This window comes from Sander lucioperca, chromosome 10, assembly GCF_008315115.2.
Source record: "Sander lucioperca isolate FBNREF2018 chromosome 10, SLUC_FBN_1.2, whole genome shotgun sequence".
Classification (NCBI taxonomy): domain Eukaryota; kingdom Metazoa; phylum Chordata; class Actinopteri; order Perciformes; family Percidae; genus Sander; species Sander lucioperca.
In genome coordinates, this window is record NC_050182.1 from 18,236,358 (window position 1) to 18,251,281 (window position 14,924).

Here is a 14,924-nt window from a genome sequence, read left to right on the forward strand (position 1 = left end):
CGTGCATGTTGAAACTTGTCATGTCGAACCGAAAAGCAACCAGAATATAATTTGAAAAAATGTGAAAATAGTTTATAGAAATTAATTAACTCTGTAATAGGCTATCTTTGCTCAACTGCCATCCTCCGGTCACCGGGGTTGCCAGGTTCGGTAGAATATTTACCGTTACAGTTATAACGCTACTTTTAACGCTCATGTTAACACTTTTAGACTAGAGGAGTGTGGCAACAATGTTTTTAACATGTTTATTTTGTATTGTATGCTACTTTATTTGTTATTCTTATCTTGCCTTCTGTATAATGCGGGAAAACATTTTTTAAATAGTTTAATAATTATAGGCCTATAGTTTTGGTTAGGTTAGCTAACTAGGTAACTAGGTTTCAAAATTCAAATTCCGTTTACTGCAAGGGTCAATGTTGATATATGTCGATATGTATAATAAAAGATCTGCACAGCAATATGTGACTCGAGTTATCTTTTTGGTAGGTTGACAAAACACGTAACTGGCAACCCTAATCAGTCAGCGTGCAGGCGTGCATGCCGTATTGTGCCGGAGCAGCAGACTCCCCGCAGGGATCCCCAGGGTTACACACACTGCTGTTTAGATGGCTGACAGAAAGGAGTAACTTAGTGAACGGTGCCGCAAACGCTCTGTGATCGTCCAGCAATTGTCTCAGGGCACCAATTACGATATAATGGAGCAAGAATTTGAAGACATTGATTCGTCTGGGAAATGGCAAAACCTTTACAATGTAAGTCGGGACATTGGGCCTCTCCTGTTTCTATGACGATCGGTTGCTAACTTACTTAGCTAGCACATTTGATAGCTAGCCCGTTAGACACCTTTCCCAGTATTTAGTTACTTTTAGTCTTCTATGCGACTTATTGTGTTAACTTATAGACCTCATCAGATTGTGTAGAGGTTATGTATAGTGCACATAGTGAATACGAATGAGAAACTAGCAATCCGCGCTAGTAGTCGCTGATGTGACTTCCGTAGCGAGAAAGCTTCTAACATTAGCTAACGTGCAGCGGCAGTCTTCATAGTTGAGCTCAGTTAGCTAATGCTGGATGACGCTTGCAGACGTCAGCTGTAGTTTCTGAGAACTCATCAGGACTTCCAGAGAAAAGCACATGTTTCACCACCAGCTGTCAATGAGAGCCCAGCATTTGGTTTCTAATAATTCTGTTCCGGTTTAACTTCGTGTATGACCCTGTAACATGTAAGCTACTAACCGGAGGATAACATGTCGGCTAATAAGAGATGTTGTAAAGCTAACAGAGAAACATTCAGTCAAACTTAAATAGCAGTGTTACACCATAAACATTCCGTTTAGATTTGAAATGGTGTCATAGTAGATAGCTATAGCTAGAAAATGTCCCGGGCTTGTAAAGTGAAACTATATTTTGTAGTTGATAGATATATAATTTCAAAATAATGTTTTGCTTTTACTGAGACCTAAGTAAAGTAAAAGGCTACAGCTATTCAGAGTGTAATTATTATATCATTAGAAGTGGAAATGGTTTTTCTCATGTTTACTTAAAAGTTGAAACTATTCTGGTGCCTGCCAAAGTCTACTTCTATTTATTGTGTTGCTTTTATCTGTAGTTAGTTCTAGTTTATATGTCACTCAAAAAGAAAGAGATAGCAAACTTATTGTCCAGCAGAGGCTTGTGGAGATCATCTTTGTCCGCACCACATACACACAATGAACACTATATGCAGTAAAAAAAGAACTTCACTCGACAACGCAGTACAGTGATTTGACAGATGACGATCAGAACAAAGCAGAGCAGTGTATGTCAGTTATAGTTGACAGTTTCAATAAATCTAGCACAAAATGCATACTGTGTTAAAGACCTTTTATCTCTTTGCATGATATTTACATTAATGTTGTCAGTAGTACTGGCCACCACTTTAGTCACGCTGGAGGTGCAGTGTTTCCTCTATGTTGATTTTGTAGTGGTGGCCCACCATGGCAAAATTTTTGCCATCACGGTATCAGAAATAGGGCTGTACAGTGGGTCCGTTCTAAGTGTAGGTTGTTCCGACAACACACTGAGGTGTGTTATACCTATGCACCAGCTTGTCTCCCAGTGCGTCTTCCATCATGGTGATTCTTAATCAACATAATGCTATACTCCTAACTTCCTACTTGTCTTTGTCTTCAACAGGAGATCCGTAACCAAGCCAGTGACTATCCTTACAAGGTGGCAAAACTTCCAGTGAATCGGAATTTGAACCGCTACAGAGATGTCAGCCCATGTGAGTCTTATGACAAATAAGGTTGTTGGTTAAAATGTGTATTATTGTGAATGACATCTTTGTGATTTGTAATTGCTCTATGGTCTCTCGTCTGGTTTCAGATGATCACAGTCGGGTAAAACTTGAAAACTCCGAAAATGACTACATCAATGCAAGTTTAGTCATGGTGGAAGAAGCCCAAAGAGCTTACATCCTTTCTCAGGTACGGCGTAGTACAAGCAATGTCTGAGTATATGTTGAATAAATCTGTGGACCATCAGTGCATCTCATGTCGCTTAAATTTCATCCCAGACTCCTTCACTTGCCTCCCTTCCTCGCGTCTTAGAGGAACTCATGCGAGGAGATGAAACGAGCAAATGTGTTTTAGAGGGATGAGACATCCTTTCCTCAAAAGTGTCTGTGAATTTGTCAGCTGTTTGGGCGGAGTTAGCAACGGCTTTCAGCTGCACGGCATCCGGGAAGGCAGCTCTTGTGTTTCCTTGGCTATAGCTCCCTCGATGGTCCCTCCTCGATGCTTGGTCCTCGGGGTAGAAATAAGGGCTTTGAGACGGTCGTCACGGAGGAGGGACAGAACAGCTTCCGGTTCAGCCGAGGACCGAGGAGCTATCAAATAAGGGGCATGGGATGTACCCGAATTGAAGAAAAATGTGGAGGATTTCACTTTTGTTTTGTTGTTTTGTGTGTTTTTGATAATGAGTGGATTTGTTTCTATGTACTGTACATTTCTTTCTTTTGCTTCCACAGGGGCCATTGAGGAATACCTGTGGTCATTTCTGGCTGATGATTTGGGAGCAGTGTTCCAAAGCTGTTATAATGCTCAACAGAATCATTGAAAAGGGATCTGTGAGTACACTTCAGCACCTGCTGATCATTGATTTGCTTGCTGACTGTTTCAAGGTGTCATATCTTTATAGTAATAGCTGTAGACGTTCTTGCTACACACAGAGCACTTTGCATACATTGCCTATGTTAGTTTGTCTGTTTTGTCTTTGTATGTCCACAAAGACAAACTCTTTCTGTATTTATATGTTATAATAGTACAGTGCCTGTTCAAAACATGCTTGTTCGGACTGGCCGATTGCCTCGCCTGTGGTATTGCTGCTGTGGTATCGCTTTCTCAAGGGTCCTGAGCAATACACCTGCCATGACATAGCCTAGTTGGTTCACACACCCAAATTGCAGCTACTTATGGTCAGAAACACTGGTAAAATGCACTCTGGTTCATGGGAAAAAAACACCTAGAGCAGACTTTACCATTGGGTAACTCTCCACTAAAGTGGCCCTGAACAGCTATAGATTTATTATGACGTTCAGAGATGAAAAATCTTTAATTATGTTACTGTTCTAACTCACTGTACCCTGAAATAACTTACAAAAAGCACTCACAAAATATGTAACTCAACTGTATACTGTGTACTTCTATATCAGAGTAAAACATTGTACTTACATTTACTTGACAGAGAAATGTTACTGGTTACATTGCAGATTCAACAATTAAAATATGATGAATAATTATTCATTAAACTAACCAGCATTATATTAGAGTTGAAAGATCTTAAACAGATGTTAAAGTGACTATATGTAACTTTTTAATGTTTCTGACAATGGGCTTAAATGACCTGTAACAGCTAACGAGACTAACAGTGCTAACGCTATTTTTATATAGTTTTTGTTAGAGATGGCCCGATACCATTTTTTGCTTCCCGATACCGATTCTGATACCTGAACTTGCGTATCGGCCGATACCGAGTACTGATCCGATACCAGTGTGTCATATATTTTATTATGTTTTAACAACTGTATACTACTATCCCTGTATATATAATATGATGTATAACAGCTGTATACTACTATCTCTGTATGGATGATATGATGTATAACAGCTGTATACTACTATCTCTGTATGGATGATATGATGTATAACAGCTGTATACTACTATCCCTGTATGGATGATATGATGTATAACAGCTGTATACTACTATCTCTGTATGGATGATATGATGTATAACAGCTGTATACTACTATCCCTGTATAGATGATATGATGTATAACAGCTGTATACTACTATCTCTGTATGGATGATATGATGTATAACAGCTGTATACTACTATCCCTGTATGGATGATATGATGTATAACAGCTGTATACTACTATCTCTGTATGGATGATATGATGTATAACAGCTGTATACTACTATCCCTGTATAGATAATATGATGTATAACAGCTGTATACTACTATCTCTGTATGATGATATGATGTATAACAGCTGTATACTACTATCTCTGTATGGATGATATAATGTATAACAGTAGGAGAGAGCAGCAGTCAGTAGGAGAGAGCAGCAGTCAGGAGGAGAGAGCAGCAGTCAGCAGGAGAGAGCAGCAGTCAGTAGGAGAGAGCAGCAGTCAGTAGGAGAGAGCAGCAGTCAGCAGGAGAGAGCAGCAGTCAGTAGGAGAGAAGCAGTCAGTAGAGGAGAGCAGCAGTCAGTAGGGGAGAGCAGCAGTCAGTAGGGGAGAGCAGCAGTCAGTAGGGGAGAGCAGCAGTCAGTAGGGGAGAGCAGCAGTCAGTAGAGGAGAGCAGCAGTCAGTAGAGGAGAGCAGCAGTCAGTAGGGGAGAGCAGCAGTCAGTAGGAGAGAGCAGCAGTCAGTAGAGGAGAGCAGCAGTCAGTAGGAGAAAGCAGCAGTCAGTAGGAGAAAGCAGCAGTCAGTAGGAGAGAGCAGCAGTCAGTAGGGGAGAGCAGCAGTCAGTAGGAGAAAGCAGCAGTCAGTAGGAGAAAGCAGCAGTCAGTAGGAGAGAGCAGCAGTCAGTAGGGGAGAGCAGCAGTCAGTAGGAGAGAGCAGCAGTCAGTAGGGGAGAGCAGCAGTCAGTAGAGGAGAGCAGCAGTCAGTAGGGGAGAGCAGCAGTCAGTGACCTTGGTTCGAACTTTCAGGTGTGAAAACACCCTAAGTTACCGTATGCAACACTGGAAATTAGAGCTGGGGGTAAACGATTATTTATTAAACGATTAATCGGGCGATTATTTTATCGATTAGTCGACTAATCTAACGACTAATTGGACGATTAATATAACGATTATTTTTCTATTGCTCGATTAATAAAAACCATAATGTATCTCAAATAAATACCAAAACATTCTTAATATATTTTATTAAACAATTTTGCACAGCAAAAAATCGTCTGCTTTACACAAAATAAAATAATTATTTTACTGTTATACAAAATGAAAGGCCAGCCTGTTTACTCTTTTACAGTACCAACATAACTCTCTTGTTCAAAAAAATCAAGTTGTAGTGCAAAAAAGAAAAACACTGTGCAGTGCACAGTACAGACATTCCTTGGATTGTTTAACACAACAGAACAGTCCCAACATAAAACCTGATGCATAATCAAACTGACTCTCTTAACTGCTATTCTGTAGGTTTACATGCTAATGCAGCTGTGCACTTTGGTGGTGCTAGGCTAACTAACGCATCTTAGCTCTCTGTGCAGTTTGTTCGTGCTAGGTTAGTAGCTAACGTTCACGTTAGCTAACGTTAGCTACTATAGATAGCTGTGTTCTGCAGCCGTAAACTAGCTACCATTCAAGCCAACATTAGATGATAACTAACGTTAGCTAAACACAGCTGTCTAGGCGCCAGTAGCTAGTTAACGTTAGCTACTAACCTAGCACGAACAAACTGCACGGAGAGCTAAGATAGTTAGCTAGCACCACCTAAGTGCGCAGGCTACACAACACACTACACAAACATGAAATGAATTTAGCCAACGTTAGTACTTGGGACTATATTTGAAGTATTCCCATACCTTCGATGATTGGCGAGCTGTTTTTTTAGGACTTTTTCTTTTCATGGGGCTTTTTGCAGGGCTTTGTTGGGAATTCTGTGAGGAGGTTGCTGTTTCGTCCTCCATCCTGCAATGTTTTGGTCTCCCACATGTGTGTGTGTGGCGAAGCGTCGACGCAAAAATACGACGTCGACGTAATTTTGACGTCGATGCGTCGACGTCATCGACGCGTCGCTACAGGCCTACTGGAAATGCAACAATGCATCTGTAACTTATTCTTTTATTGTAAATGAATGAGTTTCTGTCTGAGCAAAACTTTCATCGTGACTATATGACATCCCAGCAACGCTAACCGTAAAGAAAAGACCTTTACGACAGCAGGTGTGGTGAAAACACTACCGCTTAGTCCATAGCGGCCGCTAGAATCAACACAAACTTTTAACAAAATTTTAAGTACATTGTGATGATTATAATGCCTCTCTTTTCACTTCAAGTCAACATTTGAATGCAAGACTACTGTGCGATTTAATTAGCTTTACAATTAATACGTAAAAGTCGCTTGCTTTGACATATCCGCCGCGGTTATAAAGTAGATGGATTTAATTAGTAGAGGAATTTTGCCAGCGGAAATGTTACTAGTGTTATAAGTTAGTATGGCAAACTTACACAATTTGAGTTGCAATGGCAGAGTGGTGCTCTTCCTGTATGATATCCACTGGTGCTGGTTGACTCCAGGAAAGTAAATGTGTCAGAACCACAGGTCAAATACACCAATTTCCAAATAGGAAAGCTCTAGCTTATCTTTATAATGGAGTTAACTGGAGCTAACTGCTAACCAGAGCTAATCGATGCTAACCAAGCCTCCCGTTCTCTGTCTCCGTGCTCGTACCCATAAACTGTACTTATGGACTCAAGCCTGAATAAAAACCGACATTTTAAATAAGTTGGATGTAAAAGTTTTAAACTACAATTTCTTTTACAAGTTGTTTAAATGACTGAAATCTGTTAAGATCCGAATGAGTTTAACACATGTAACGTTACAGTACAAAACAACGAGCAATGATCTATAGCAAACACCTGATTAGATATAAGATGGTCACCTTGTAGTCTCACATTACCAGACCTTCCTCCACAGCGCTGCGGAGGAAGGTCTGGCTAGTCCACACAGCATTCCGAGATGGGAGAAAAACGTGCTCTGGTTTATTGGCATTTCTCTAAACCAATCACAATCATCATGGGCGGCACTTAACGCCGGATGGAGCCACGGTAACTACAAAATAGTCTCAGGAAGGAACTTGTTTTGGTGGAACATGTGTACATTCAAAAGTAGTTTTAGTCGTGCAACAGAAAACTCAGATTGGACAGATAGTCTAGCTAGCTGTCTGGATTTACCCTGCAGAGATCTGAGGAGCAGTTAACCATAGTCCTCACAAATCCACCAGAGGTTAGAACGCCAACACAAAGAAAGAGGAAGGGGACGGGACATCTGGCCGAAAATGGGGACATGTGGTGGAATTTCCTGTGGCACTGGAGCAATCCCGGAAGTGGAGTGTCGTGGATATAGACTAGTCAACTTGTAACCCTGGGGGCTTGAACTCACAACCTTTGGGTTGGAAGGCAAGAGCTGGTCTCAGTGAGCTATTGTATTGTGATAAAACTTGTGATTTAAACCCCTAGAAACAATCTGCCAAGTCCTATACAATATAGTATCGCAGTTAGGCATGGGCCGATATGAGAATCTGACAGTATGATAACCTTCAGCAAAAATATCACGGTTTCATGGTATTGCAATGACAGCTATACATGTATTATTTTTTTAAATGTCTGGGTAAACAGCAACAACTTTTTTTCCCCATTGAACACAATGTATTTCATTTTAAAACACACTGCACACTGGCAGGGAGAGGGATTTCTAAAGTGCACTTTCTGCCCTTGAAGACTAAAAAACAGCTCATACTGCAGGAACAGTATGACAGAAATTTTTTTTTGAAACCGTGACTTTTTCAAACCTCGGTATACCTTGAAACCGGTAACCGGCCCATGCCTAATCACAGTACTATTGACTGTAATGACCCTAAGGAACATAATGCAAAGTGTTGTTTGTAAACAGCGCATCACTTTACATTGGTAGTGGTATTTCTCGATAAAGATGGATGCCCTGAATTCAAGGAACCTTTTACAAATGAAGTCTGTGAACACCCAGTGATGGATCTTCAATCAATGTGCTTTCATCCAGCCTGGGAGCATGTGGCTTCCTATCCAAGACTAAGTTAATTCATTTTTGTCTTTACAGGAAAAGTGTGCACAGTACTGGCCCACCACAGAGGAGCTACAGATGTCTTTCACAGACACAGGGTTTGTTGTCCGATTACTTTCAGAGGAGGACCAATCCTATTACACGATCCGAGTGCTAGAACTGCAAAACACAATGGTGAGCATGAGAGGCAGACTATTGGATAATAACTTTTAGTAGTGCAATTTTAGAGATGGTATTTTGTGAGGTGAAAACTGCGTTGTGTCTAGTTCAGTTCTTTCCCTCGCTTTGCTTGTGTTACTTCATCCACACTTTATTGTCAGGGCAGCTACTGGCTCTGAACATTTCTTAACTTGTATTGAGGGTTAGTAACTATTTTAAAGCTCAGCATCTAAATCTAAATGTATGGCGATGATAAATGCTGTGATGTCATGGGTTGTGTGATGTTTTCCTAGTGACAAATCAGCCCAGCCCAATCATGGCCGACATCACATGTTTTATGTTGTAGACAGGGGAGTCGAGGGAGATCTACCACTTTCACTACACCACATGGCCTGACTTTGGTGTCCCAGAATCTCCAGCCTCCTTCCTCAACTTCCTCTTCAAGGTTCGGGAGTCTGGTTCGTTGGGACCGGAGCACGGGCCCGCAGTGGTGCACTGCAGCGCTGGGATTGGCCGCTCAGGGACCCTCGCCTTGGTGGACACCTGCCTGGTGCTGGTGAGAACAGGGAGGGGGAATGTTACCAAATGCAGTCAACGTAACGAAAATGTCGGCTAATGTTTAAGTTGAAAACAAAGAGTTAAGACATTACTCAAGAGATTCAAGCTTTAGCAATAGAGTAAGATGAGATTGTTGTACTTACTTAGTGATAGCTGCAAAGGGAGAAGTTGGGGCATGCTGGTATTATACCTAAATGCATAGGTCATTTTTCACCGGTTTATGCATTGGAGATAAAAAGTGAATCGGTGAATACCTGGGAAATTTGGAGCTGCTCTGCTACACAGAAAGCAGCACCATGGAGGGAAGCCAAACACTGTGATCTGCACACACTTTGACTTTTGCTTATTTATTTAGTAATGAAAGTGTAATGTAATAGATACCTACAGAAGATTTGAGGCCATGTTTTTAATGGCCCTGACACACCAACCCGATAATCGGCCATCGGACAGTCTGGCAAGATCAGTGACTCGAGTCTGTTCGGTGTGTTCCGTGCCGTCATCCGTTGGCCGACCTGACTTGCTGGGTTGGAGGGCGGGCAGTCGGACTCACGGTGGAGTGCTAACCCGGAAATAACGAGCGGGAGCGGGATGAGTGACTGAACGCCTCTCAAAATCTGATGAAAATCTTTTAAACTGACCTGACCTGAAATGAAGACAGATTCAGAATTCAGATTCAACTGCACGGCCTATTTCTAGCTTAAAATGTTTTCAGAAACACGTTTCTGTGAACTATTTTAGTACAATATGAGATTGTATTCTGAATGAGCCGCCATTATGCTCGGTTGTAAAATCCGGGAGCAGCCAGACTCACGTGATGCGTTTGTCCAATCAGCTGCCGGTTTTCATTTTTTGGGCGACAATACAGATTAGCACCGCCTGCTGTTATGGAGACATATTACGTCTCGCGCACGTGCAGAACGTACGCTCAAGACTCTTCGGTGTGTTCCGAGGCACTTTTTTGACCAACTTGGGGAGACTGATCAGTCCGACTGCCTTTCCTCCTGACGGTCGGCTGTCAGGTTGGTGTGTCAGGGCCTTAAGAGCGCACGTTGAGTATGTTCACCGGGGTCATGCGTTTGTGCCAGCTGGGTCAGACGTTTTCATTTGCGTTTTCATACTTGCGTGGACCATGTTTATGCCCTTAATATCTTTTTTTTTTTTTTTTTTGGATTCAGTCCTGATTGTGTCTCGGTATCATGATTCCTGTAAAAAACCCAAGCTGGAAACCCTGAACTTCTCATTACTATACATAATTACAAACGTAAGCCTAACTGCAGAGCCTTTTTATCTGTATTCTAAACATGTAAATCTGTTTTGCAGATGGACAGGAGGAGGAACCCATCATCAGTGGACATACAGAAGGTGCTACTGGACATGAGGGAATACCGCATGGGGCTGATCCAGACCCCTGACCAGCTCCGCTTCTCCTACATGGCTGTCATCGAGGGAGCCAAGCTCATCCTGACAGACAAGTCACCAGCCCAGGTAGCTCAGTCATAGCCCTTTGACATTGATGGCTCAGTCAGGGTTATTCCCAGGTTGACTGTGTGTTTGAATGGGGTAACCCTTCTCGATCTACTCGGCTTCGCGACCCAGGTGGGCAGGTGGGTTGGATCAGTGTAGGACTAGGGTCGATTCAGTGTGAATTGCGCACGACCAGGGTCGCTAACAGCCGGGGCGGGACAAAGTATGTGATTAGTGGGAAAGGAGAGTGGGGCAGTCTGCCGCACCCTTTGATAAAACAACAACACAGATTTTGTCTCACTGCGCTTTATGCTGGGTTTTCACAGGCAGCTTAAACAAAAGTAGAACGGAGCGCATGTTGCAGAGCGCTATGCAGGAGTTTTACAGGCAAAATTCCTTGTAAAAACTAGAGCCCGACCGATATATCGGCGGGCCGATATTAGGCATTTTCCAAACTATTCGTATCGGCATTTATAATGGCCGATAAATAAAAATTAAAACAAAACCCCCTTCAACCATGTTGTGAATGTTGGCGTTTTGTTGTTGTTATTGTGTTTCTGTTGTGACAATAAAACGAACATGCATTATCATATTATTTTAGTGAGGACTCATAAATAACTACAAATCTGTTTATGTTTTGTTACGCGTTTCTGGATTTTTTTTTTTAAATATGTATCGGTCGATATATATGTATGATATTTTTAAATCACCAAATATTTGTATAAATATCGGCCTTAAAAATCCTTTATCGGTCGGGCTCTAGTAAAAACTGCCTGTATGAAAATACATTCGAGAGACACGCGTCTCCAGACTGCAGTTCAGTGCAGCTGCTGGGTAGTGCGAATCTCTCTCTTTTTCTCGGTCTTTTTTTAAAATGAGCCGTGAAGCCAACCGCAAAGCCCAACTTTACTTTTAATGAAATCAAACAAAGAGAAATGTTCTCCCCTCGTCTAAAAATAGTCAAAAATCGATACTAGAGTAACCTACTTCCTTTTCCAGCTGCTGCAATAAATATGCAGAGGAAGAGAAATCAGTCTGCACAAAATCATCTGTTAAGTGTTTGATGGTTATTTATTTGTGCTTTAGAACTTAATCACTGCAAAAAAAAAAAAAGCAAAAATAAGCTTTATTTCTCTCTCTACTGTACAATGACAATTTCAAGTAGCTACAAAACATAGTCACGTTAAATGGTAGTCCAACAGTTGGTTTTAACATTGATGCAGTTCGAGGTGTCCTGTCAACAGTTTTACAGACATCTCTTTTACAATAGTGGTCCATAGGGGAAATGTATTTTGGCCACGAGTGTCCACTGGGAAAAATTGGTATATGATATGATTTTGACCAATTCATAAATTCATTTCTTTTACTCCTTTATTGTGTGTGTGTGTGTGTGTGTTGGGTCATAAATCGCCAGTTCGTCCCTCACTATTCTCTTTTGATTTCCTGCGAATTTGTCTGATTCTAACTTATTTTTCCTTGCGTGTTGCCTCTTTGTGTCTCGTCCCCTGTAGCAGAACAAGAAGAAAGTGATGTCCAGAGCTGCATTGGAGCCAGATCTGCCCCCTCCACCCCCTCCACCTAGACCTCACCTGAACGACAGCAGGCCCAACGGTCAGCCAGGACCCTGTCTGGAGCCACAGGCCGCCTCAGGAGACCACCTGCTGGCACGAGACCACCTGCCGGCAGAAGCAACAGACAGCCAAGACCACAACATGGCAGAGAACTCGGGGTAGTAAGTAACAGCTCAGGACTTCTTCAAGTGAATTTAGTCAGGTTCGTTTTGAAGAAAGGACACAGTTAGGGATGCAATAATTATAGATTTTGTTGGTACGATTAGCACACACTGCTACACATAGCGTGCAGTCAGTTAACACTCGGTGTAGCGGAGCCTTTACGATTAATAAACCGTGACAACCACTAAAGCGTGGTTAATGGTGAAATCGGTTAACCGCTGCATCCCTAGACACAGTTATAGAAAATTGAAAATGCTGCATTTGCTTTGAAGTCCGCAGTGTAAACCAGTTTCCAAGCTCAGTTGAATGCGTTTGTTTCCATCTATACAGTAAAATGTCACCTTTTTAGACCTCCATAATTCTTCAATTCTCTGGCACATCAGTGGCACTGTGTGTGAGATTGATGGGATTTCCACACTTTTGCTTATTTCAGTGTCAGAAAGCGCCACCGTGAGGAGAGGATTGCCAGCACCTCACAGAAGGTCCAGCAGATGAAACAGAGACTGACCGACTCGGAGAGGAAACGAGACAACTGGCTGTATTGGAGACCCATTCTGCTCAACGTTGGTGCAGGGGCAGCTGTGGCTGTCGGTCTGCTGGTGTGCTGGATGTACTCCCAGTGAAACACTTTGGGTCACTTAAAACTGACTCCTATTTTGCACCAGTACCTGGCATTAGGTACTTCTCTAAGTAGATGTAGATGGTAATATGTGCATAACTGAGGGTATTTATTTCTTAAGGTCAAAATGCGGGAGCGCTAGATCAAATGATTGTGTGTATATTTTTCATGTAAGATCTTAACAAAAATAGAAACATCTCAGGATCTTGGTGCCAGCACGATGATTTCATTTCCTTTCCTTTTTGTCACTGTTGATGAATGTACTGTACCATAGCAAATCGCTTGGAAAGAAAACGTACTAAAGGTGCAGTACAAAGCAAAAAAATAATTCTGATGTGTGTTGGTCATCTGTGGACACATTTTACATTTTGCATTTCAAAATGATGTTTTGAAAGTGTCAACTGTCCATCCTACCATAGATATGTAGAAAGACTTCAAAGCCTAGAGGTCAGCTATGTGAGTTTTTGTTTTTCTGTAATGAAATGTGCATGCATGCATTTAGAGGTTTTCCAGAGCACCACTTGTTCTTCCATTCACATTTAACAGGGGCATCCCAATACGGCCAGATATATATTTTTGTGTGACTGGACACTTTATGGGGGAGCTGCCTTGCTGATGTTTTTAACTTTGCTAGAATGTTAACATTTTATTTTCTGTTATATGAGCACCTTTTTTTCATAGGTTTTGGTTGTCACATGGATTATACAAGCTGAAAGGTCCCTCGCCGCTTAATGCGTGTATTTACCCACTGGATGGGTTCATGTGTTCAGGTTGTTCCACTGTTGTTTTTGAGGAAACCAAAGCAAAGCTGTCTGTTTTTTGGAAAGTAACAGCCTGGCAAGCTATTAAATAAAATTGTGGAATGTATTTTCCGTTATATCTCTGACATAACTGACAACTGCATTATAAAATGATAGTCATAGTAGCTTTGCGTTGCGTTTGACTTTTTAATTTTATCCCATAGAATTACTAAATTGGTTTTCAATTGACTGGGACCAATCCAAAGCTATACTAGTGCAATTTAAAAGTTGGAGCAAAGCACCTTGGATTAAATTCTAGTTAGGAGGTTCGGTGATAGCATACACATTTGTACCTATTTGCTGGTTGAGATAGCTTTTAATGTGCCTTGAAGTGAATTAAATGGAAAAATGTATGCTCCAAGGTTTCCTAGCATAATCAGTATAGATAAAAGTATGTGATCTGCTGTTTCCCACAATACATGAGTAACATGTTAGCACTGCGTTGACCAGTTTGTATCAGAGTTGTCATTAGCGTGTACTGACTCCTGAGAGCAAATGGTGGGTTGCTGATTGGCTTAGATCCCACCGTTGGACATGGCTATTACTCTGTTCTCTTTTAACCCAGAAGAGACACGTTTGACCATAACATTCCATTTATTCTTGTTTTCCACATCAAATTTCAGGGGAGTTTTGTACACTGCTGAGCTGCAGTGAGAACATGACAGATGGCGTTTTGAAAAAGAAGCAAACAAAACATGAAATACTTCTTAAAATAAAACATTCATCTTTTTTACCAAACCATGCTTGTCTGCTTGTGTTTTTTCTTTGACTTAGTTTAAGTAAAGCAGCTTTACACTGTCCAGCCACAGCTCTCCCCCATCCTGCACTGCTGTGCTGTGTTACAGTCCTAATTTCATTCTGAGCATGAGCTAAATCAATGCAGCCAGACTGGAGGCCTCTCATCGTGGATTCCAGGAACTGATTCAATATTTCAAGAAGAGGCCTTGCTCATATTGACTACTGTAGTAATTTAATTTGGTCTTCTCTGTGGGATAATGTGTACAGAAGGAAGTACTGTATTTATTGTATGAGCCATCCACTAAAATAAACTGCAGATGTATTTTTTTAAGGATGAGAGTAAAACAATCTAAATTGTCTTAATACTATAAAACAGGTTAAATTGGTATGAAAAAAAAATATAACAGCCAGTAATTAGATCGAACAGGGCGACTACAATTTGGACTACAAAAGGGTCCTTTATTGGTTGTCGCAGAGCAAACAAAAATAGTGCAACCAATACAATCCCTACATTAAATGGCAAATAGTTCTTCAACCGAAATTA

General features: G+C 41.4%; 1 protein-coding gene across 2 annotated transcripts; it reads left to right on the forward strand.

Annotated features, from left to right (window-relative positions):
- Positions 1–497: 497 nt before the first annotated feature.
- ptpn2a (protein tyrosine phosphatase non-receptor type 2a) lies at positions 498–14,381 on the forward strand. Of its 2 annotated transcripts, none has more exons than XM_031289869.2 (9): positions 498–752; positions 2,176–2,266; positions 2,368–2,468; positions 3,011–3,109; positions 8,346–8,483; positions 8,815–9,024; positions 10,347–10,511; positions 12,002–12,222; positions 12,657–14,381. In XM_031289869.2, the coding sequence occupies exons 1-9, from the start codon at positions 696–698 to the stop codon at positions 12,844–12,846; spliced, it is 1,272 nt and encodes a 423-aa protein (XP_031145729.1). In that variant the 5' UTR covers positions 498–695; the 3' UTR covers positions 12,847–14,381. The 2 variants fall into 2 exon arrangements, with proteins under 2 accessions (XP_031145729.1, XP_035862108.1); XM_036006215.1 differs by having other exon boundaries at positions 12,005–12,222.
- The last annotated feature ends 543 nt before the right edge of the window (positions 14,382–14,924 follow it).

Bases quoted from the DNA above. Each gene is read 5' to 3' on its own strand.
- ptpn2a (XM_031289869.2), top strand. From the start codon at position 696: ATGGAGCAAGAATTTGAAGACATTGATTCGTCTGGGAAATGGCAAAAC. The intron at 2,267-2,367 runs GTGAGTCTTATG...GTCTGGTTTCAG, and splicing joins CTACAGAGATGTCAGCCCAT to ATGATCACAGTCGGGTAAAA. The intron at 10,512-12,001 runs GTAGCTCAGTCA...CGTCCCCTGTAG, and splicing joins CAGACAAGTCACCAGCCCAG to CAGAACAAGAAGAAAGTGAT.